Source organism: Emys orbicularis, chromosome 2 (genome assembly GCF_028017835.1).
Source record: "Emys orbicularis isolate rEmyOrb1 chromosome 2, rEmyOrb1.hap1, whole genome shotgun sequence".
Taxonomy (NCBI): Eukaryota; Metazoa; Chordata; order Testudines; family Emydidae; genus Emys; species Emys orbicularis.
The window spans coordinates 22,246,843-22,272,644 of NC_088684.1; the positions used below are offsets into that span (position 1 = coordinate 22,246,843).

General features: G+C 40.8%; 1 protein-coding gene across 1 annotated transcript in view; it reads right to left on the bottom strand.

The window, feature by feature from the left end:
- Positions 1-25,802, bottom strand: part of FER1L6 (fer-1 like family member 6) — a 178,617-nt gene that overhangs the window by 94,315 nt on the left and 58,500 nt on the right. Inside the window, exons 2-6 of the mRNA XM_065397689.1 lie at positions 10,161-10,243; positions 6,886-7,015; positions 5,613-5,667; positions 5,367-5,498; positions 4,688-4,750 (exon numbers count right to left, since the gene is read on the bottom strand). Of these exons, the coding sequence (XP_065253761.1) occupies positions 4,688-4,750; positions 5,367-5,498; positions 5,613-5,667; positions 6,886-7,015; positions 10,161-10,243 (463 nt within the window). The remainder of the gene's footprint in view (positions 1-4,687; positions 4,751-5,366; positions 5,499-5,612; positions 5,668-6,885; positions 7,016-10,160; positions 10,244-25,802) is intronic.

Sequence of the window (25,802 nt, forward strand, 5' to 3'; positions counted from 1 at the left end):
CAGTCAAATCACTAATATAGCATCCATCTAATTTTCAAGGAACCTGAATTAAAATAGGGTTTGGGGTTCAAAGAAACCATGAAAACTCAGTGGTTTCACCTTGAAGCCAGGGAAAACAACAGCTTTGGATAAATTTCACTTTGACTTTGTGGCTGCAATAGGAGCCTGAACCCATGGAAATCAAACTGGCAGCCCCACTCCACATAAAATACTTTCACAAGTCCTGCGCAACCAAAACCATGACATTTCATAAAGCTTTAGTCGGGGCAAGAAAGGGATCTATTAGAGCAAAGGTCAAGGGCAGGGTCCAGTTCTCTCATTGCTCTCCTTTTATTTTCTCTCCCCTCTCCAGAGTCTGAGTGGATATTCAGGGATAGTCCCATGTGAAAACTATACTTTGTGGGCACATAGGGGCCTTCTGGTGTGAAGTGTGAGGAACCCTTGTACAGTGCGGGTGCTGAGAGCCATTGAATCAAACTGTAAACCCTGTATATGATGGAAACCACTTCAAGCCAGGGGTTGTGGCAGCACCCCTAGTTCCAGCACCTATGCCGCTGTGAGATTCTGAGTGTTCTCTATTCCCACTGAAGTCCCACAGGGCTCCACCCCTTGCAGGATGGGGCTCTTAAATTGACAAGGAAAATAAGTAACTAACAGCTCTTGTGTGCAGTGCTCTGTATATATTTTTTTCCACTCTTATTTCTCAAGCTTCCCCCGCTGTCCAACCCTCCCCGCTCTCCACCCAGATGTAGTAAAGCAGGCAAGTTTGAAGTTTCAAATCAAACTCTTTTTCTTTTCTCCCTGGCGAAAGGGAGGAAGGGGGAAGAAAGCACAATAACCATTTGAACAGCTAAAAACCCATGGTGGATTTTTTTCACAATCAATAAACTCAAAAAATAACTGAAGGGATTTTCTTCAAACTTTCCAGCTGAGAAGAAGCAGGAGAAATGTCAGCCTAGAATGTAACTGAGTAGTGGGGATAAGGACTTAGAGTGAAAGTACAGTATCAATTATGCCTACAGCATTGAAAGGATGTTGCCATAATGTGTCTGAAGATGTTAATGAGAAGGAAATCTATTCATTTTTAAGGGCTTGAGAGACAGAAAAGGGCCCCATTCTCCCCCAAGAACAGAAATCGAATGGCAGTTAGACTAACTGCTGGGCTGACACATGGTAGTGCTGCTACATTATTTGCTTTCCGGAGGCTTCTAAACACAGGTCTGTACATTTCCATGATAATACGGATTCAGTGTGCGAGGGATTAGTAGTCCTGAAGGCTGTTAAACTTTGCTTCTCCTCAGGCTAGCTTCAAACCAAGCAAATGTAGGAAGTTTTCCATCCCCTGTGGTGCTATTTCTTGCCAGGACACGTATTTGCTCACTCATTCAATTTTATTCCCTTAACATGCTGGCTTTTTCTAAAGCCATGTTCCAAGATAACTGAAATGAATTCCTGATTATAATAGCATACATTAGCATTGCATTAGATTAGCATTTCCTTTATAAATGCCATATTTTGTTTATGACCTAATTATTACAACCTTGGGGGCAAATCCTCTCCTGGTGTAAGTCAAGTATCTCCATTGAATTCAATGCAACTAGGCCAATTTACACCAGCTGAGGCACTGGCCCATTTTCTCTGTTGAAACTTGGCATTCAGGCCCTCAACCCAGATGCTGACAAATGGCTAAGTTACCAAAGAAAAACTTAATCAGAAAGATTAGACGTGGAAGTAAAATAACAGACATTTACCAGGTGAAGGCTTGTTGTAATTATAGTATAATTCAAAGAAGAAGATGTAGTGTGGAGAAAAAATGAATAAGCAAGATATTGATTTAATATGCTCTAATTACTTTTGTATCTTTTAAATATATGTAGATAAACATATAGAATTCAAATGGAAGAACTATTTCTCTTGGGAAAATATCTACTCTTCACGTGCAGCAAGTATTTTACAAAGAACTAATTCCATGCTCTATGGGTTTGATCTGCTGGACAGTGCCAGGCACCAAAACATGCACGTAATTGGGGTTGAAATACACATCTGTGCGAAAGACGAACAAGGGGGCCTATGCACTAGTTAAGGATGTAAGCAGAGCTTAACTGGTCCAAAGACCTTGTGCCGGCGCTCTGCATAGGGTGAATTTCACCCTTATATGCCCAAGCTACGTAGGCAAACACCACAACATTAGGTTGGAATTTGGAATACAAACTAGAAATTTGCTAACACCGCTGACTTGCTGGGCCTCAAACTGGCCATTCGTACATGAAAATACCCACTTTGTGCACCCAACCAAGATAACTGCATTTGAAGCCCTGCACTTCTGATGGTATGAAAATTGAGACTGGATCCTGGCTCTTCAAATACATAGTGAACATCTCTATGAATCTTACAACAACAGGTTTTGTATGCATGGATCCATGTGATTCTTAGACAGCCATCTGGTTCTGCCACTCAAATGTGGGCCTTGTTCTGATCTAGGCCTGGTGTTTTTGTTATAAATGGGCAAAGTACTTCATAACAAACAAAAAAAAGAACCTTTCCCAATACCTTGAACCATTGTTCGTTTCTCTGACCAAATTCAAACTGAACCATTTTTAATGGTTTTCAAATTTTTGGATGTGAGGCTGGGACTGGAAGCAGAAATGCTGAAATACTACATGAGAGGCCAGGCTTGGGGTATTTCTCGCTACGAATGCAAGTGGCACTGACCCATATCTCTTAAGCAGTTCTTGCTCAAGTTCTAGCCCAGTTTTAGGTTTGAAAAAGGCTTGGGATACATATATAGGACTAGATGCTCTGCTGGTGTAAATCAATGTAGCTCCACAGAAGTCTGAAGAGTCGTCCCTAAACTATAGATACTTGTCCAAACCCCAAAGCCAACACCCGCTTAGATACTCTCATCATCTTGGGCTTCAATGGGAAACAAATGTGCACTTCCTTGGTATCATTCTATTTGCTTGTGTGAAACATTCAACTACTGATTTCTCTCTGGGGAAAGTGCAAATTAGATCATAGAATATTAGGGTTGGAAGAGACCCAGGAAGTCATCTAGTCCAACCCCCTGCTCAAAGCAGGACCAACACCAACTAAATCATCCCAGCCAGGGCTTTGTCAAGCCGGGCCTTAAAAACCTCTAAGGATGGAGATTCCACCTCCTCCCTATGTAATCCATTCCACCACCCTGCTTCACCACGCTCCTAGTGAAATAGTGTTTCCTAATATCCAACCTAGACCTCCCCCACTGCAACTTGAGACCGTTGCTTCTTGTTCTGTCATCTGCCACCACTGAGAACAGCCTAGCTCCATCCTCTTTGGAACCCCCCTTCAGGTAGTTGAAGGCTGCTATCAAATTCCCCCTCACTCTTCTCTTCTGCAGACTAAATAACCCCAGTTCCCTCAGCTTCTCCTCGTAAGTCATGTGCCCCAGCCCCCTCATCATTTTCGTTGCTCTCCGCTGGACTCTCTCCAATTTGTCCACATCCCTTCTGTAGAGGGGGGACCAAACTGGACACAATACTCCAGGTGTGGCCTCACCAGTGCTGAATAGAGGGAAATAATCACTTCCCTCGATCTGCTGGCAATGCTCCTACTCATATAGCCCAATATGCCTTGGCCTTCTTGGCAACAAGGGCACACTGCTGACTCATATCTAGATTCTCGGTCCACTCTAATCCCCAGGTCTTTTTCTGCAGAGCTGCTGCTTAGCCAGTCGGTCCCCAGCCTGTAGCAGTACATGGGATTCTTCCTTCTTAAGTGATCTATATCTGTTTTACATATTAAACCTCTCAATGCTATGCGAAACACACACATTCCCCATAGCATACTTTAAATGCTTCTTCATTCCTAGAATCAACTATTTTAGGAATATATTCCTGGCAGAGATTAGCAGTTAATTCAGAGCCACACAGCTTTCCCCAGGTGCATGAAACCATCTTTGACAAAATGAATATCCGTATCTTTGTTCATTTCAGTATTCAAAGCAGGACTGGTTGGGACAGTTGGATTTTCTCCTTGGGGTTTCACCACAACAGAGTCAATGCAGTGCTGACCATAGCAACTTAACTTACAGTTGGTTCCTTTTCCTCCTGAATAACAAGCAACAATTAAGTGCTAGGATTGTCTTAGCACTGGTATTGCTCATGCCTAAAGAGCTGGAATGCAGCTTTCAAATTTGAACTTGGGTTGCATCTGAAGAACTGAGTTAAGCGCCCTCCCCCCCCCCCAAAAAAAAAAAGTTTCAGCTCAGTAAACTGAGAAAAAGTGATGTGAAGGTTGAAAATTAAAGGGATGAAGACAACAATGAAGGCTCCATTAACATTGGGTGAAATTCATCCTCTACAGAGGGCCAGTGTGAGGCAAATGCACCACTCAAATATTCAACCAAGTAACACACTGTTCACTAGTTTATAATTTACTTTCAAAAAGATGCCCATGAAAATTCACACTGGATCTTGCTGTTGGGTTGTTTTAAGTCTCTTTAAGTCATTACCAGTTGCCACTTCTACCTTTCCCCATCCCTCACTTCACCTTAGTGCACACAGTTTCAACCTCATGATACCATTGGCATTTAAAACAAAATTGTTTCTCTTTTTATGAACATCACTGTTAGGCCTAGTATAACACACACAGCTGAATATTTCATCCTTGTTTAATAAAACAACATAAAACTTCCCAAAATACTTACAGAGATTTTGATAATTTTGTCAAACAAATGCATTTGAGGTCCAATGAAGTCAAACACAAAATACTGTGGAAAAACAAAATTGCAGATTAGTATTGTCCTTATGCTGTCTTTAGCAAGCACTATTTGCCACACAGTTTGAAGTTCTGGCCTAATCTAATATACTTCCACATATGCTTCTGACTGATTATTTTTAAACACACACTACATTTATTTAAGAGCTCTAAATCTACAAGGTAGAGGCAGAGAAGTTAGGAAGCCCAGAAGAAGAAATAATTTGGTTTGCTTTGGAAGTTATTTTATCAAACTCCTTGTGTAACTTGCAAAAGCAAGTGTCAGAGCGATTTGAACTTGGAGAGTGTGATGGTGGGTTGGGGGAACTAGTCTGGGAAGAGCTCATGATGAGGGATGGGAGTGGTAAAGGAGGAATGAGACACGGCGAGTCACGTCCTTGGCGGATCAGATTGGAGGGAACGTGAAAAGAGAGAGGTTGAGAGACGCAGGATGGAGCAGAGTTGTCACTTTCGCTCTTCCATACTTTAAATGTAAACAGCTTGCTGACAAACTTCACTTGTCAGAGAGATTAGATTGCTTTAGTCATTAATCTCTAGTCACTGTAATATGAACAGTCACCATTCTGCAACCATTTCAAACAGCATCTTCCCAACTGCAAGGTACTTACTTCATTGTAAAATGGGGCATTTGTGCCTTCTTTGACTGTCGTTTGCTTCTTTTCATCTCCAATCTCTATGATCACCACTGGATCAATATTCTCACCAACTAATTGCCGGGCTTCAATGATTGTTATTGCGATCTGCAGGGCATAAATACAACACATGCACAAAAACAGTCTCAGATTCAATCCCATCAGTTATTTTAATTAGCAAACGTAGTGTTATTATAAATGTGTGCACTGCAGTCTACTCACCTGATAATTCTGGGATTTTATTTCGCCATCATGAATTTTGGACACCAGTTTTGCTCTGTTTAAATTATGGAACAGAATATTATGCATCACCCATCAAAAACATTACATTCTTAGTTCTTTGACACATGCTCAAGAGATGTGTTTAATACCATTTTCCTTGAAACGACTATTTTTAGTGACTAGTTTTGAGATAGGCTACTTGGTTTTATATCACCGGCAGTCACTTCAAATGTGAGCCCTGGGATATTTCTTGGGGATAATGATACCAAGCATTTCCATATCTCCCCAAAACAGCTTTGTGTTTCTTCAAATGTTATCTTAATGCTTATTATGAAAATGCAAAGAGGGATTTTATGCCAGGAACTGAAGGTCTCTGTCTGATTCTTATCCAGTTCATAGATTTTTAAGGTTGGATGAGACCATTATGATCATTTAGCCTGATCTCCTGCATAACACAGGACATGATATTCTAACTTCATCAGACTTTCTCTCTCTCTCTCTCTCTCTCTATATATATATATCCTATACATTGATATGTAACCCCTGCTTGCTAGGAGTGGCACTCTGTCCCCCACTAGTGGTGTCTAGGCCCAGTGGAGATTAATAAGCCTGCTAAAGGTTTGACTAACAGAGACATGTCTTTTAGCTCAGGCAGTAGAGGTTCATGCATTAAGTTCCAGAGGCCCCAGGTTTGATCCCCACTGCCGACACCCCTGTGTGGGTCAGCATTTTGTAACAGACGCATGTCTCTTAGCCAAGGTTGTAGCAGGCTCATCAATCTCTAGGGGACCTAAACAGCACTAGTGGGGGACACGATGCCACTCTGAGCAAGCAGGGTTACATATATAAGAAGTAACTCTGCACATGCAGAGTATTATAGAGCTATAGATATATAGCAGATATACATACAGGGTCTGATACAATGCTCACTGAAATAAATGAAAGAATTCCTGCTGACTACAGTGGGACTTGGATCAGACTCACATTTTCCCCCCCAGATCATCAACCATGACAACTCTCAAGATTTCTGTCCTCTTTCTCTAACTCACTTTCATTAGCAGCTTAATCCTGGTCCTCCCTCCATTACTCACACTCTGCAGTGACCTGTATCTGGTGACAATCACAATGTACCATGTAGAAGTACAGCAGGTGAGAGAGTCGTACTTTCAGCAAGTTGATATTCTAGCCATGGGATGTGCTGCCAACAGCAGTGCTGTCACCAAGAAGAACAGGATGGGGAATAACTGGAAATGTTAGTGATGCAGCAAAGTACCTTTTCCTCTGCGGCCCTGCAGGTGCAAAGCCACTGGAAGATGCAGCGTCATCATACATGAAATCACCCTCTCCCCCTTCTTGTCCTCCAGACATCTCATGGTGAAGACTCTCATTTTCATTGTGCTCACCTGATTAACAAAAAAATAAAGAAAATGTATCCCCTTCTGTCATAGAATCATAGACATGGGCTGGAAGGGACCCTGAGAGGTCCTCTCGTCCATTCTTCTGCACCGATGTAGTACCAAGTATAACTAGACCATCTCTGACACGTGTTTAACACATTCTTAAAATCCTCCAATGAAGGGGATTCCACAACCCTGTTTGGTAATCTATTCCAGTGCTTAATTATCCTTATAGTTGCAAATTTTTCCTCATATCTGACCTAAATCTCCCTTGTTTCAGATTAAGCCAATAACATCTTGTCCTATCTTAAATGGACATGAAGATCAACTGATCACCATCCCCTTTCTAACAGCCCTTAACCTATTTGAATTCTGTTACCAGGTTCCCTCTCAGTTTTCTTTTCTCAAGATTAAATATACAGTATGCAGGTTTTTTAACCTTCCTCACAGGTCAGGTTTTCTTAATCTTTTATCGTTATTGTTGCTCTACTCTGGACTCTCCAGTTTGTCCATATGATCATCTTTTTCAAGTTTGGTGCCCAAAATTGGGCACAGTACTCTGCTGAGGCCTCACCAGTGCCAAATAGAGTGGAACAATTACTTCCCGTGTCTTACATACAACACTCCTGTTAATACACCCCAGAATTATATTAGTTTTTGGGGAGGGGGGAGGGGGGGATAGTTCAACTGCATCACATCTTTGGCTCATTTTTAATTTGTGATCCACTATAACTCCCAGATCCTTTTCAGCAGTACTACTACCTAGCCAGTTATTCCCCATTTTCTAGTTGTGCATTTGATTTTTCCTTCCTAAGTGTAGTACTTTGCGCTTGTCTTTACTAAATTTCATCTTGTTGATTTCAAAACAATTCTCCAGTTTAATCAAGAATTCTAATCCTGTCCCCCACATTGCTTGCAATTCTTCCCAGTTTGGTGTCATCTGCAAAGTTTATAAACAGACTCTCCACTCCATTAACTGAGTCATTAATGAAAATATTGAATAGTACTGGACCCAGGACTGATCTCTGCAAGGCCATTGAAGTTGGCTGCCCAACTGGAAACACTTGAAGGGTAAAACTGATGCACCCAAAACCAAAGGACACCTTTGAAAGTGTTTCCTTTAACCTCTCTATGCCTGTGTACCCCATCTGCAAAATGGGGGTGCTAATAATACTTCCCTCCCTTCCTGAGAAGTTGTGAAGATACTGCCAAATGATGTGTGAGAGGCACTCAGGTAGTATGGTGATGGGAGACACAGAAAAGCCTGTAAATACAAGGGTAGGAAAACTTGGACATGGAGGCATCTTCATAAACATTGGTATGGCTCTGATTGAAGCCAAGGACTTCAACCTCAACTGGCATAAATTGGCATTGCTCCATTAGGACCAGCTGCACTGATTTAGCCCTAAGGGTCCCTCTCTACATCTTTCTTTTGTTCTGCAGTCTCATGATCATTGCCCCTGTCCTATTTACTCTAGCATGTGGTGTTTGATTACTGCATTTTATTGCTTTACTTTGTTTACTTTGTAGGCTGAAACACTCAGAATTCTTTTCCAGCTGGAATGGCCATGTGCCAGAATTATATTCTGTCAAGAAACATCTTTTCAGTTTCATTTTATCAATAAAAAAAATTAACTAATTTTGTAATGGTTTTCCTTTAAAATTTCCTTATGCTATCTATCATTTTGATATCTCAGCAGATATTTTTGATACTTCTACCCAGTTCCTGCAATAACTGAGAACTCCTTTCCATTACTAATCAGCCACAAATATTGCCTTGTGTGAATTCACTGATAGGAAATGAAAATGATTCAGCCAGTGGAACATAATCCCTCGCTGTACTCTTTCTTTGATACATCTTGTGAGCCCCAGCAGGAGACAAAATCCTCAATCAGAACCAAGAAGGAACCTGCTGTCATGTTAAAAGATTTCTCCCATAGTCCAGATGTTTAGTAATCAAAGGCACTAATGATGTGTATGAAGATGCAACACAGTGATGTAGATGTCTAATGGCAGAATTTGCTGTATTAAGCAGTTGCTGAAACATGAGTGTTTGCATGGAAAAGTGCAGCAGTTTTCACTAATGACAGCAATGTAACATATTGTAAAAAAACAGGACCACCTAGGAACTTAGTGGTTATTGCTGTGCTGCACACTGTGCTCCCTCAGAACTACATGGCAGTAGTATGGACAAAAGTCAGATCTTCCTGCTCCAATAGCTCAAGACCTTGCCATGTGAGCTAAAGGAGAATCGCCTTTGATGTAGCAGCTGTTAGCAATATAGTGTCTATGACACACAGTTAAGTACTTCTGTTTCTGTACAATAGAGGGTCATGGTATACATACGTACCAGCCAGTTCTTTACTGTATAATAATTCATAGATTGCAGTAAACACACTGTAATCCACATTTTAAAAGACCCCACAGAATTCAAGGCATGACCTCACCCCTATTATTTATGAGACTCAACTAACCCCTTCTGTATGAGATAACTGATGTGGTGGAGGTGAAAGGGAAAGCTATAGGAATAGTTGAGTAAAGTAGTGGGGGAAGACACCTCGGAGAATTTTATGTGAGTTTGGAAGAGATAAGTACAGTAGGAAAAGGAGAAATAGGAACCTGTGTAAATTAATGATGCAAGATCCATGTATTAGATAAAATTTTAAAAAATATTTAAAATGACTGGACTATAATTCTATCTCAGGCTTCTGACAATCACACAAACCACTAAGTTTTTTCTCTTGTGATTTACAACTTCTGGATGGAATCACAGTGACCTGGATGGAATTCAAAATTTCCTGTAACTTAATCAATATGTATCTAGAACAGATTGAACTGTCCAATACTCAGTGCTTCCCTAAAGGAAAAATGGTTTTGACCATTTATTTCTATAACATTAGGCTAATTTCAGATGCTATAATCTGCACTCATATGATCTGAGTGCCTTTGACCAAACAGCTAATCCTGTAGGAGTAGGCTGTCTTTATATTTAGTTAGGACTGATATGGAATTTACTGCCCATTTTATCATTTCTTAAACCAATAGTTGTAAGGCTCAATTCAAATGATTTTACAGGTGAAGTTAGGGATAAAATAATCTCACCCTTATTCTCTTTTCTAACCAGGTGTAATATTGATTTAATAGGCCTTACCCGCTGCACCTTTGTTTTCAATAATTAATCCCGTCTCGCCTTTTTTCTTCTTCTTCAGCTTTATGCCAGCAAACAGCCCCTTTCTGAAAAAGAAGTTAAAAAAAATCATAGCAATGATAGCTTCAAGTTTTATTCCACACAGACATCCAATTTCATTTAAGCCGCTGTTCAAAGAGAATATTAATATCCAAGTAAGATTGTTTATATTCCATTTCCCCTGCTACAAAAGTAATAAAAGCAAACAAGGAAACTTTTTCTATTGTGTTTTTGTGCTTTATTCTGGCTTTATTCTATTTTTGAACTTACGAACATATAGAGCAATATATTTATTTATTTACTTCTTATAGAACGTACTGGTAACTTTATTTCAAACAAAGGTAACCAATCAGAGGTCAAGAAAGGAAAGCCAAGCTAAGCTTCTATTTCTATTGACTTCCCGCACAACGTAATTACTTAGCATAATGAGACCATAGATGCCGACTCCAAGACTTCTCTGTCCCAGTGCAGCATTGGTGTCCCTATAACATATAATAAATATTCAGGAATCAATCTTGTCAGGAAAAAAGGTCCAGAACATTTTATTAACTGTAGAAGCACTCAGCTCAGTCTAAGTCTGCACAGGCTTCTGGAAAAATCTCATTCACAGTGCGCATGCTCTGAGCCTTACGATGGGCATTCACATAGTACTCCCATACTATATATCTAGGAATGTATAATATGCTCATAAGCATGATGTCAGCTCATCTGCATAATCACTCCCATGTTACTAACTTGATACCTATGCTACACTTCTGTTCCAAGGGCAGTGGTTAAGGATGGCCCATTTTCTCCCATCCTCTGCTATCTGAATTCCAGAAGTATACAGATAATTACATACAAAAATATATTTTAAAAAATGTTATTTAGGTTGCAAAGTCAAGCACTTGAAAGTTAAGAAGTGCCAGATTTACAGATGTCTGTGCAATTTTTATTCAGCCCCCTTGAGCGTCCAACTCGTGCAATAAATGAGGCAAATATCTTGTGGAAAAGAAACTATGTGATTAAGTTGTTAAATTTTATAATGTGCATGCACAAGGGTGCCAAATTAATGTTGCATGGGCAACTGTATATCTGCTGTTTCCTAACTTTTAAGTGCTTGACTTGGCAACCCAAATAATATTCTTTTAACATAGTTTTTGTATGTAATTTCCTAGATTTTTTTAAAGGAAAAAGATTTTTAAAATTCTAATATGGACAACTGTATCAACCGCCCCATCATGCATCATCATTCGAGGTTTGAATAGATGCTTTCTGCAACAACAAAAAATCATTTCCATCAAAAAGCAGTTTCCAAGGAAAGTTTGTGTCCACCCTACTGAAGAGACAGCTGCAGCATCTTTGGAACACGTTGCAGTGTAACAACACTGGTGCCAAACTGTGAATGGATGGAGTAAGGATGCATGGACTCATGGTCCAAATGTTGTATGGCTGCCAAAGCCTTCACCTCCGGACTTGTGACCCTTAAACTCCTTCAGAATAAAAACAATAAAGACACTACTTTAACATTAACAATAACTGCACCACCAGTCTCACACTACAAATAGTCACCCAGATGTATCCTTGACTAGTAACCTACAGAGAAACTTAAATGGATCCTAAACTGAAAACTCAGGGGTGTGTAGAGGCTAAAAGTCTGAGTGTGGAGGTACACACGTTCACTGACATTTCACCAACCCAGATGAAGGGGTGAGCAGCCAGACTGGGGACACAGCCAGTTGGAAGACAGTGGAGCACCTCGGTGCAGACCCACGATCAGATGGGGTTTCACAGCCAAAAGTTTCATCTGTGTGACCAGTTCAGAGGAAAACTATTTCCAATGCAGGGGAGAGGCCAAGAAAACAAATCAGCCACCATGGGGAACTGACCTAGCAATTTTTTCTAGGAAACACGTGTCAGACCAGATAATCATAGTGGCCCTTTGTGGCCTCAGAATCTGTGAATATGCCAATCACACACTGATGTCTTTTACATTAAAAACTAGTTAATTTCTTTAGAAAATATTGCCGAGTGAAATTGCTGGAAATTATATTAGCTCAGCGTGTGAGTGTGATCTCTGTTTCAAGAAACGAGATTAGGGCTGGGGAGGTATATCAGTGACGATTTTAGCAAGTGGTACCTGCAAACATTTTCCTCCTTAGCGTATGCTAAATATTGTGTCCCAGGAGTGCATGCACTGTAGAGAGAAGGGTGGTGGGATGAGGAATCTGTTCAGTGGTATTCCCATTAAAACAAAAATTCCTCTCTTCAAAACCATAACCACGGTGGAAGCTAGAAACAGCTGGCCAAACAGATTGATCCCAAGCTGCACTTTGCAGGAAATCTTTATACTTCATTCCTGAAAAAAATATACTGCGTACACTCAGAATATAGAACAGCGTTCAGCCTAGTTGATCTGAAATGAGGTGCGCAGGTGTTGGAGGGAGTGAAGACCTTTCAGGATTAGTGAGAGAGGTAATTTGAAAATACCTGACACTTGGCATAAACTGATGCATTCTATTATAATATATGGAATGAGTAATAAAACTCCTCCCAATGGGAGGGAGGAAAGGAGAGAGAGATGGCTAAATAGATGGATCCAGGAGGAGGCTCTTATGTACTGCTTGTTGCTAATAATGTATGCAGTGTAGTTGTAGCTGTGTCAGTCCCAGAATATTAGAGAGACAAGGTGGGTGAGGTAATATCTGTTATTGGAGCAACTTCTGTTGGTGAGAGAGACACACTTTTCAGCCACACAGAGCTCTTCTTCAGGTCTAGGAAAGATACTAATTATTACTAAATTATTACTAAAATGTCAATTCAAGACCAGCTCTCTGTGGGCATGCGTCTCACAATGCAGTTTTCCCCCAAGAAAAAAAGGACATCACACATTCCCAAGGCAAAAATCTGAACTCCTAAGAACTTAGTGTCAGTAATGAGGCTTACAAATAATTCAGATGCCATCTTGATTCATTAAGCCATCTTGAACAACGGCAATGCTGGTCAGGTCTTTCATTGTATATAAAACAAATACAGTAGAAAATGAGTACATCTTCTTTTACTCCCCTTGGAGGAACTTAGCCCTTGTCTACACTACAGGGGAAATTCGATCTAAGCTCGCAATTTGAGTTACATTAATAGCGTAATTCAAATCAACGTAGATTAGATCTACTTCCACAGGGTCCACACCACACGATGTTGCTGGGAGATGCTCTCCCGTCGACTCCCCCTACTCCTCGCGATCCGGTGGAGTATAGGAGGTGATGGGAGAGCGATCTGTGGTCAATTTAGCGGGTCTAGTGAAGTCCCGCTAAATCGACCACCGATGCATCGATTGCCGCTTGTGGATCCCCAGGTAAGTGTGAACAATTCCTAAGTATGCAAACTGCTATAGGAACAAAAACATTTTTTCACAAAAAGTACTGTCTGAATCAACTAGGGAAAAGACACAGACATCTAAGAGGTAAGTGGAAGTGATAGTTGCTTAAACAAGCGAAAATGAATTTCATGGAGCCTCCAAGTTCACCTAATTATGAAGGCAATGTTACTGAAAACTGGAAAGGCTGCCTGGTCAGGCTGAAATGTATTTATCTGAGCTAGTGGATTCAGTCCAATAACCAGACCCAACAGGAATCTGAGCAGTGCTGCATCTTACAGGGATAATGCACTAAAAATGTATGGTTCCTTCCACATGGACCTAATAAAAACTAATTAAATGATAAAATTTGAACAGTATCAGCAAAAATATAGTGCCAGGAGAAATCAGATGATGAACAAACCAGACAGACACTGTAAAACTCAGTTAAGAAATAAAGCAACGCTTTGCAATTTTTTTTTTTTTTTAGGGTTCTCAGACAGATTCATGATAGAACTGAAGGAGACATAACCAGTAAAATGGAAAGAACAATAATAAAGATCTCTGGTGAACTTCTGGCTTCACTGAAGTTAAAATTTGACTTGAGTGGGTCCAGGATTTCACCCCTTGATTTTAAATCTACCACAAGCAACTGAGATACAGAACTGAGGAAGCAAGCAATGTACACTTGCACGCAGCTGATCAAACTGAAATGGCAAGAACACTGAAATGTGTCATTTTCGTCTACATTTTTCATACAGAAAAAAAATCATTTGCCAACCTTCTTCATACATAAAATCAAAATATCTCTCAGATATTCATTAACTCAGAGGGCATTAAAGTAGCTCTATATAACTTGCTAATATGGGGAAAGAATGGCACAAAGCAGATTGAAAGTGTTAGAGCATGCCTGGGGAAAAGGGATTCAAATTAGGTTTAGGGAAATCACCTGTGTCAGCCATATACTACGTGAACATAGTCAGTCCTGAGCCAAAATATCTAATGCCTTTTTTTATAATGGAACACAGCAAGAAAAAGGTACACTTCAAAGCCTGGTAGAGATAATGATGTATCTCAGTAAAGTCATTCCAAAGCTGTCTCAGTTACTCCTGAGTAGATTATAATAGCCTAATTTGGTAGCAGCTATTTTAATGATTCAGAAGTTAGTTGTTTGGGCAAGACCACTGGACTTAGATATGCCAGCTGCAGACGTCTAGAGCAATTAAAAGTTTCTACAGTTCAGTTTATGCTCATGACTAAGGCCCTACCAAATTCAAAGCCATGAAAAACATGTCACAGACCGTGAAATCTGGTCTCCCACCATGAAATCTGGTCTTTTGTGTGCTTTAACCCTATAATATTCAGATTTCACGGGGAAGACCAGCATTTCTCAACTTGGGGGTTCTGACCCAAAAGGGAGTTGCAGGGGGGTCTCAAGGTTATTTTAGGGGGGGCCGCGGCATTGCTACCCTTACTTCTGCACTGCCTTCAGAGTTGTGTGGCCACAGAGCAGTGACTGGTCACTGGAGGCTGTTGGCTGGGTGCCCTGCTCTGAAAGCAGCACCCTGCCAGCAGCAGTACAGAAGTAAGGGTGGCAATACCATACCATGCCATCCTTCCTTCTGCACTGCTGCTGGCGGTGGGTCTGCCTTCAGAGCTGGGCTCCCCGCCTGCAGCTGCTGCTCTCCAGTTGTCCAACTCTGAAGGCAGCGCCACCACCAGGAGCAGTACAGAAGTAAGTATAGCAATACCACAACCCTCCCCACAACTCCCCCCAAACAATAACCTTGCGACCCTCCCCACAACTCCTTTTTGGGTCAGGACCCCTAAAATTACAACACCTTGAAATTTCAGATTTAAATAGCTGAAATCATGAAATTTGTGATTTTTAAAATCTTATGACTGTGAAATTGACCAAAATGGACCGTGAATTTGGTAGGGCCCTAGTCATGACCTTTAATCTTTTTACGGGTTTCTCAGATCCCAAAGAAGGTAGATGTGGCAAAAGCAGCATCGGGGGAGGGGGGTCGGAGATCAGATTTATAAACAGTATGTAAGAAAAAATGTTATTGATTTGTTCCGTGTGACCACTCAGAAGTTTGTCTCCTCTTACACAAAGTTTCATAACATTATGTTTTGTCCCATCAGTTATTCACTCCCATCTGCTGCCACCAACACAGGGCATGTGGGTGTGTTTGCCACCTCTTAGGAAGATTTTTTTTTAAGGAAACTAAAAAAAGGCCACAATCTGTTCAGATAAGAACAGATTAAAATTCCAGGGGTCCTTATATGATCGTCACCAATATCCTTGCAAAATCTCCAATTTCCCAACAATCTCTCCTATTCTGGTGAAAGAACATCAGAACAAAAAATAACGCCATTTCTGTTCTTTTAAACAAACCGCTTGCTCTGGGGAGAGATGACCAACATGGAAAAGAGGCAAAGACAGAGAAGAGGTTGAAAAATGAGATTATCTGACACTTCAGGGACTTACTTGTTAATCACTAAACATAAACTAAGGGACATATTTTCCTTCTACTGCTAATCTATTCAGCTTGTAACCAGCCAGGACACTGAATGGACACTCTGGAGATAGAGGAGTCACTGGAGGCACCTTCCTCTTTACATATTAATACTCTCCATCAAAGAGCATTGACAAGTCTTTCTAGATGGTGGTGATCACAGACGCTCACTTTCAGACAGTCAATACACACTTTTCCAGACAGAGCTCAGCCAGGGATGGCCCATCCCCTTAAGCCCCGACTAAGTAGACAGAGCTGCTAGCACATTTCCGAACTGGTTCACTCACAGCTGGCACATGTACAGTCGTGCCCATTGTTAGGATGGCATTGCAAATTGTCAGACCTTTCTGACCAGGGCACAAGAGCTGTACCAATGTCATCTCCTGTCCAGGAAATAACCATCTCACAATGGCGACTAAAGCATTTAATGCTCATGCCTTGTTATAATTGATCACACCTGTGGACACAGTACATGCCATGAAAAAATACCTAAGCAGTAATAAAAAGCAAAGCAGCAAGTTCATAAGGTCTTTTGGTGGCAAATAAGGCACACTGTACTGGGAAATTACAAGGAACCTGGAGGGATCACCTTCTGGGATGAAAAGGTAATTAGTTCATTCGCCATGTCTTTCCAGTCCTTGGCCTTGCTGAGCTTATCAGCAAGCATGACACTGTGTGCCCCCTCGGATGGTGATTTTATCATAAGATGTTATTTATTATTTGTATTGTGGTAGCGCACCAAGGACTCAGGATTTTGTCCCCTTTGTGGTAAGTGCTATACAAATACTGAGGAAGACATGGTTCTTACAAGCTCATTTAAGACAAGATAAAACAAGTGAGAGTAACAAAACAAAAAGGAGGGGTGGGGGAAGAGGAAGGATAATGGCAATAATATACAGAAGAACCTCAGAGTTACGGACACGTGGGGAATGGAGGTTGTTCGTAACTCTGAACAAAACGTTATGGTTGTTCTTTACAACCGAACATTGACTTAATACAGCTTTGAAAATGTACTATGCAGAAGAAAATGCTGCTTTTAGCAACCTTAATTTAAATGAAACAAGCACAGAAACAATTTCCTTCGCTTGTCAAATCTTTTTTTTTTTTTTTTAACTTTCCCTTTATTTTTTTAGTAGTTTACGTTTAACAAAGTGCTGTACTGTATTTGCCTTTTTTTTTTTTTTTTTTTTTGGTCTCTGCTGCTGCCTGATTGTGTGCTTCTAGTTCCAAATGAGATGTGTGGTTGACTGGTCAGTTCGTAACATTGGTGTTCTTAACTCTGAGTTTCTACTGTATCATGTGTTCCCATAAGCTAGTTATGTGAATAACTTGAGGGTTCACAATCACTTGACGTGTTTTGTTTAAATCAGGTAAATACCAGAAATCTGCACTGATCTAGAAACACCTGCCCATTACAAGGTGGACGGAGACTATCAACTCATTGAACATGAGATACTTACTTAGACTGTAAGCTCTTTGGAGCAGGGACTATTTTTGTTCTTTGTTTGTACAGTGCTTAGCATAATGGGGTCCCAGTCCATAACTGCTGGGGCTCATAGGCACTTCCTCAATAAAAATAATAAATGCAATAATAATGGGACACCAAACACTCCAGCAGATGAGTAACAGCTTCTGATCATTACCCTCCTTGGATTTGGGCCAGTGACCTAGAAAAGGGAGGTTCCAGATGCCATTACCAAAGCCCTAAGTCAACCAATCCTCCAGATTAGGTTTCACTACTCCCTTTCCTTGAAATTTACACACAAACTGTATATTGCACTGCTTCCCCGTTAGCTTTTTCCATGCTAGCTTCACATTATCTTGCCAACTTTCCAAAACGATTTATTATGCCTTTTCTTTTTCATTTAAGCCTTACCTTTCACAGATGCTTTCTGATTACATCTGGCACTGTATGATATTCTCTCAGAAACCGGATAATTACAATTTGCGTTTCAAGTTAGAAGACAGCTGGAAAAATTTGTTTCAATCTTGTTAAGAGGTGGGCAAAAGAGTAAGTCTTACTAAAAATTGAAATTACTTGGAGTTTTTCCTATCACCTACTTGTGAAACTTAATTTCCCCTTCTCATCAAATCTCTGTATGAGTTTATGCCTTAGACAAATTAATATGCAAGGACAGTAGCTTCTTGCTGCAGGAAAGGCCACATGTAGACTTCACTTCAACACACATATAGGGTATCATTTTGCCATTGCAGCTCACATGAATAGACCTGCAATTCACAAGTACAGCTGGGATGCAGAAGCCATTTGATCCATCTGCAGCAAATGAAAAATGAAATCCTCTACAATGGTTTCAGAAAACAGAGGTCTGCAGCTTGGAAGCTGAAGAAGAAAGGCCCAATCCATCAATGACCTACGGTTCCAGTGTGTTGGCTCTACTGGAACAAAAGGTCTGCACACCCAGTGGCTCTGGCCACTGAGGAAATCCGCTGGCATAGAGAAGAACCTCACTGACATAAGGCCAGCACAGAGACTCTGCCATCTCCCCATCACTTTGTCAATCCCCAGTTTAGGAAGCATGTAGGGGGCATGGCTAGAGTACTGCTGTGCTCCAGCTGTTCATGACTGCTGGAACAGCTCTTTGAGGCCCACAGGCAGTTGGGCACAAATTGACCCCTGAGACTTCTCTTACCAGTGCCAGGGGCTGACCTGGCTGGTCCCAGAAAAGCCACCTTTCCCTACACTCTCAGACTCTGCTCCAAGCAGATCTTGGCCACCCTTGAGAACAGCTTGATCTTTATCACACTTTATTAATTAACATAATTTGTTGTAATAAAGTAAGATGACCAATGAATAGGATGCAGTCAAGCATGCCCTGAACAGCCATTGGGGTATATGTGTGTCCAGTCCAGTGTCGACTGAGATAATCTTGCCATGACGGGAACACAGACATTTTGATGTATTTATACATCACTGACATATTTCAAATGGGTTGATTTCGGTTTATTTTCCTGAAATCTCCTGAAATTTGACGCTGTAAGGATATATGGTCTATCCAGTAGTGGCTTGGAGGCTTCATGAGCGCATTGTACTATATGCTCTACTATTACTGCCACTATAATTGACCCTTTGGAGAGTGAAAAACAAAAGAACTCAAGAAGCTCAAGGCTGTGCGTGAGCTCTGTGAAGCCCATACCTAGTACGGATCCTATAGCAGTCCCGTACATTTGCCATGACTTGATATAAACAGATGAATTTTCTTTATGTCTTTGCAAATTCATTCAGGATTTACGCAGAATGTAATACACAAGAATACCAAGTGCACAAGATTGTTTCTGCCCTCCTTAAAACCCTCTTGTGCATGTGCTTTCCACCAGCTGGGCGACTTGGGTGGAATTCACTCTTGAGCATAGTCAGCATTAGGTATATGCACTACTTAAATCCTATTTATGCCTAATTTTGAGGGATTACGCAGGATTGTTTGGCCTCCCCCACGAGGTCCTTTCTTATCAGAAGCAGCTGTTGATGAGGTGGCCCTTAAACAACATTTTTGAACCATCAAAAAAAAATGTAGTTCATGAGATGAGCGAAAGTTTTGGTGAAGCTCATATATTAACCAGCCCTAACTGCCATGGTCCCAATGGCCTCCACTAGATTTGCCTGAAAAAAAAACCGTAAAAAAAGAAAGAAAAATTCACTTTCTTCACACACATTTATGTGAAATTCAGTAGGTGAGTCTGGTTTTGTGCATAGTTTTTTTTGGATGTTTTAAATTCTGACTCTTTCAATAAAAACTTAACTTTCCATGGAATTTTCCAATAAATCCAATAACATTTTATTACAGGAATAATCATGAATCAGTCTGTGCTGAACAAATGCAAATGAAGGGAACGTAATTCTCGCATCTATACATATTTCCTAAAAAATATTTTTTAAAGGAAGACTCCTAGCTTCCTTATTCATTTCCCAATATATAGTGCTCTCAATAGGAGGGAAATCAGAGAGGAAAGTAAATTATCTCCCTAATTTAAACAGGTCATTTCTAAGAGTAAAACTTAGTTACTATAGTAAGAAGGAACTTTAATATAAAAAGTAATCAGCTAGAAATTATAATGTAATGTAAACATTATTGGTTAATTCAGTAACAATTTTCAACAAACTAGTATTCCATTCGTACCACTAGAGAAAGTCCCAGGAAAGAAATTCACAGTATTAAATTCATCCATTCTATTCTGCCAAATGAAATCCAGGATGCATCTTAATAGAGGGTTTAATGAAGAGTTCATTTCATGCTTCTTTTTCATAGAATCATAGAGGTTAGAGAGAGACATTACTTGTTAGCCCATACAGTATGGGAGGAGGGATAGCTCAGTGGTTTGAGCATTGGCCTGCTAAACCCAGAGTTGTGAGTTTAATCCTTGAGGGGGCCACTTAGGGATCTGGGGCAAAATCAGTACTTGGTCCTGCTAGTGAAAGCACGGGGCTGGACTCAATGACCTTTCAAGGTCCCTTCCAGTTCTAGGAGATAGGATATCTCCATTAATTCAGTAGATTTTAAAATGTTTTGTCCTACTATGATTCGATAATGGGATTTCCTTTGTAATCTATTGCACAGTCTAACAGATCTAGCCATCTTCTTTTGCTCACTTTCATCTTTCCTAATTCTACACCATTTTTGCATTTTGAAGGGTCAAAGGATTTGTCATATTAAAGATTTAGCTTATTCGCAACACAACGCACCAAACCCATATGATATCCAGGGCAGACTCAACCAGATACATATCAAAGGGAATCACTGTTGGCCAGGTGCCAAGACCACTTCTGAATGGAGGTCTTCCAATCCCCAAAGTTTGCCTGCACCTCTTGTAACTGGATTAATGCCTTGGATACATGATCTTATTTGACAGCCTGTTGTTTAAAATTAACTGATGCACATGTGCAGGCACCAGTATTGGAACTAATTTTTATTAGATACACAGTGATAAGTTCCCATATATTGCATTTGAACCTCTAATATCTAATCAATCAATATAATACCATCAGTGTGATGTCTTACAGGTCATTTCATCAGTGCTATTTGTCTAAACATTTACATATTTTTAATAACTGACATCAGATTTGACAGTTGAACTATCAGGTTTATTCAAAGCAACCTTGCTAAATGGATCATTATTTGCTTCCTTTGACAACCATAAAAACACAGGGCAGGTCCACACTGGGGCGGGGGATCGATCTAGGAAATGCAACTTCAGCTACGAGAATAGCGTAGCTGAAGTCGACGTTTCCTAGATCGAACTAAATTTACTTACTTCGGGTCCACGCGGCGCAGGCAGGCTTCCCCGTCGACAGCGCTTCCTCCTCTCGGCGAGCAGGAGTTCCGCAGTCGACGGGGGAGCGCTTCTGGGATCGATCTATCGCGTCCAGATGAGACGCGATAAATCGATCCCAGAAGATCGATCTCTACCCGCCGAATCAGGCGGGTAGTGTGGACCAGCCCACACTCTGGCTAATCTACATGCTTTGAAAAGGTGTCAAACTATATCACAGATGATTTAAAATCTAAAAATATGACAACACTGAAAAGACCTCAGAGTTATCTGTGCTATATGATGAAGGAATTCTTCCCCCTGCCTGCTGCCAAGCCACAGTATCCAGGCTTGGCTGAAACTTAGGGGCCAGGCCATTGAATAACATTAGCACTTTCCCAAATGCACAGGCATGTGGCCAGTAGATCTGTGTAATACCCAACCACCAACCCCTTCACACTGGCCCTCCATGCAGTGGACCTCACCAATCTTATTGCAGTTATGGCCCTCTGATGCAACAGACAGAGACAAGATTTACCCCTGTATTCACAGTCCTGTCTCTCTAAAATTCTTTCTGTCCTGTAGGAAGGCAGAAACTTTTACAGGAATGCAATATTTGTAATATATTATGTTACAAAGTATATTATAAAACGGGCCAGATCCTCAACTGGGATAGAGCGGTTTTACTCCATGGAATGCAGCTATATCAATTTACACCAGCTGAGGCTCTGGTACATTATATACAGACACGTACACACAAATTCAGAGAGAGATTATACACACAGGACCTGTATCTCCACTTCCTTGCACCTTATGTAGTTATTTACATCTGATGTGGGTGTAAGCCTTCACCAACCCGACCTCAAAAAATTGTACACTGACTTTGTACAGGTGTAAATGACTGGATAAAGTGCAAAGAACTGGGGAACATGAACATATAAAACAGCAATGGCAATTACTACTACTTGGTGTTAATTTTCAACCTTACTAATTGCACATAGCCAATTAAACAACATTAAGGGGTTTGCTAGTTTTCCTTTCCTTCAAGAAAATTTCATAAGATTTAACTAGCTGAATAAAAATTAAGCCTTGGAAGAAATCCTTGAGGCTTTTAGACATACCTGTGGGACGGTGGAGTACTTTCTGAGGGCTCCATCCTGTTAGAGAATGTTTTTCTTGCAGTGATTGCCTGTTACATTCTGAACATACGCCCCACCTCATATCTGTATTTATGTTTTATCTACTTGCATGTATAAAATGCAGTGACAGGTTAGTCAGATTGGTAAACACTGCACCAGGACTAAGAACTCTGTGACTGTGTAAACATTAACTCTCCTTTAGTCTACTGAAATCTTTGTTTACCAAATACTACTGAAGAGAAAAAGAAAAGAAAAGAAAAGAAAAGAAAAGAAAAGAAAGAGCCCGCCACGTAATGTTTTCTAATAACATTTCTGAGCCAAAAGGATAGTAAAAATTGCCCAGCCTATTATAGCCAAGATTTACAAAAGTGACTAGTGGTTTTGGATGCCCACTTTGAGACTCCTTAAAGGGACCTGAATTTCAGGAAGTGCTGAGCACAGGGCTGGATTTCCAATTAGGCAGAGTAGGCATGTGCCTAGGGGCGCAAGCATTCTAGGAGCGCCTTACCTCTCTGAAACTGTGTGCAACATGGAGGTCAGCTGTAGGTGGAGGAGCACCGAAGATGCTGTGCCTATGGGCGTGTAAGGTGTAAATCCAGCCCTGGCTGAGAACCTGCCCTCTGAAAATGAGGGTGTCTTACCTTGACTTGGGTTATGCCTTTTTATTCCATACAGAACATAGGGCCTTCACTACCACCTTCCATCTTTGATGATCTCTTGCTGCAGTCTTGGCTTCTTCCCATGTCATTTTGATAGCTTTCAATTCTGCTTTGATTGTGCATTTCCATGTTGTCCTTGGTCTACTTCTTCGCCTCTCTCCCTGGGGATTCCAATCCAATGCCTTTCTTGTCATGTTGCTCGCGTCTTTCGTCCATGAGTGTCCTAGCCATCTCTATTTTCATTCTGTAATTTTCTGTCCTACTCGTTTCTGTTTTGTCCTGCTCCAAAGCTCTCTGTGATTTTTTTCTGCACATCTAATACTAAGAATTTGTCTCAGGCAGACATTTATGAAAACTTCAAGTTTAGATAGTAAACTGTTAATAAGTCTCCAATTTCATTGCCATGCAGTAAGACAGACTTTACAATTGTGTTAAATATTCAAAGTTTGGTTTGGTGGACAAAGCTTCTATTTCACCAGATTGGCTTCAAAGTTACAAAGGCATGTCTGGCTTTTGCTATTTTGGCTTTAACATCTTCATCTATTCCACCCTTTTTGTTTACAATGCTGCCAAGAGATGTGAAGTGTCAAACCTCTTCTATGTCAGTCCCAGAAAGTGTTATGAGTGTTTCTTGTTGTGTACTGATTCTCATGGTTTTCATATTCTTGGTGTTAATTTTCAACCTTACTAATTGCATATAGATCTGAAAATCGTTCGCTTTGGTTGAATGTCTCTGTGGGTATGAGACAGAAGATTGATGTCTGCAAAGTCAAGGTCCTCTGAGCATCTGTGTGAGAGTCCATTGTATACCCATTGGTCACTCTGTGGTGTCTCTTATTACCAATAAGAAAATTATGGGTGACAAAAGATATCTTTGTCTGATGCTGGTAGCATTCTCAAATGGCTTAGTCAATTGACTATTATGTCAAGTATCAGAGGGGTAGCCGTGTTAGTCTGAATCTGTAAAAAGCAACAGAGGGTCCTGTGGCACCTTTAAGACTGAAGTATTGGGAGCATAAGCTTTCGTGGGTAAGAACCTCACTTCTTCAGATGCAAGTGAAGAAGTGCATCTTCTTGCATCTGAAGAAGTGAGGTTCTTACCCACGAAAGCTTATGCTCCCAATACTTCTGTTAGTCTTAAAGGTGCCACAGGTCCCTCTGTGACTATTATGTATTACTTGTCATGTCATATTTTTATAGAAACTGTGGATGATGTTAACAAATTTCTGGGGGATCCCACAGTGGCATAGCAGCTTGCATAAGACCGTTCTATCCACTGCATTAAATGATCTTTGGAAATCTATGAAATTCATATAAAATGGTGACTGACATTTGATCAACAGTTCTATGGTGATACATAAGGTTACTGTCTGATCTGTGCATGATTTCTCCTCCCTGTCAGTGTTGTAGCCTTGAATCTACTGCTTTCTTTATTCTGCCCAGGATAATGCATGTAAGTACTTTACTTGGGATGGACAGCAGTTGAATGCTCCTCCAGTGCAGCTTCACTATATAACCATTTCCCCACTCATTTGGTATTTATTCTTCTTCCCATATCTTTTTGTAAGAGGCCTCTAAAAATTCTTAAATAGGTATCCAAGAATGAAGGCATCCCAAATCACTAGTCCCTTTTTAAACTGTTGGCCTGTGTTGGGTCTTTCTGCAATATAAATTTGATAAATCGAAACCCAACATGCAATATTAATTTCAATGAAATATTGGAATATAGTCAGTGGTGCACACACGTCTAATTATTTAGATAACAAAAACATCCTTTGGTTTTCCCCACCTTGTCTTCCATCAATCACACCCATGACATGCCCACCGTTCCCTGACTGAAGATCTGGTTGATGCTTCTTCAGGCATCACTCAGAAGGCATTGAGAAAGAGGTAAGGGCCCTATTTTCTCCAGCTCTTCCCTCAAGGTTGTTTCCACAGCATTCCCAACCCTTGCCAACCCACAGAATGAGGGAGTGAACCATGATGCTAAAGAGGAACAGTTTACTGGTGTAAGGCGGGGAATGGTCCCGCTATTGTGGGGAACTTCCCTGGCTTCTGCACTATCCCAGTGAAATCGGATCGGAAAAGGATCTGAGTTCTCGCCCCAACTTCCTTTACCTCGATGTCTTCCTGACCTCGAGGACTCCTCTTTCAATTTCCCGTGTATCAGAGTCCTCGTAACCCTGACAAGGCTGGGCCCAGGATTCCTAGGAGGCTTAATCCGTACTTTTATCACGGTCATTTAGGACAGGAGCGAGGGTGTCCCCAATCCAGGATACTCTCTCCTCACCAGCCACTTCCCTGATCCACTGATCACTACATTAAGTTTAAACTAAATACAATTGCTTAAACAGCAACTGTAAGAAAAATACAGGAAAAATGGAAAAGGTTAAAGGAACAAGGGACCCTGCCCTACGGCCACAGGGAAAACCATAAACAGCAATCTCTGCAATTTAATGTCCTGCAATGTGATGTGTGTAGGTAGAGTACCAATGAATTAAGTGGGATCCACTGTTGGGTATCACATTGTAAAATCAGTGCCTAAGTCATCCAGTCATCTATTTCACTTATTTATCTCATGAGTGAGCTGCCCACTTATATTAAAAAGAGAAGGCTGAACGTTGGGAGAGATGGATGTAAAAATTATAAGGGTCATCAATCCCCAGGCTTTGGGGTGTACACTGATC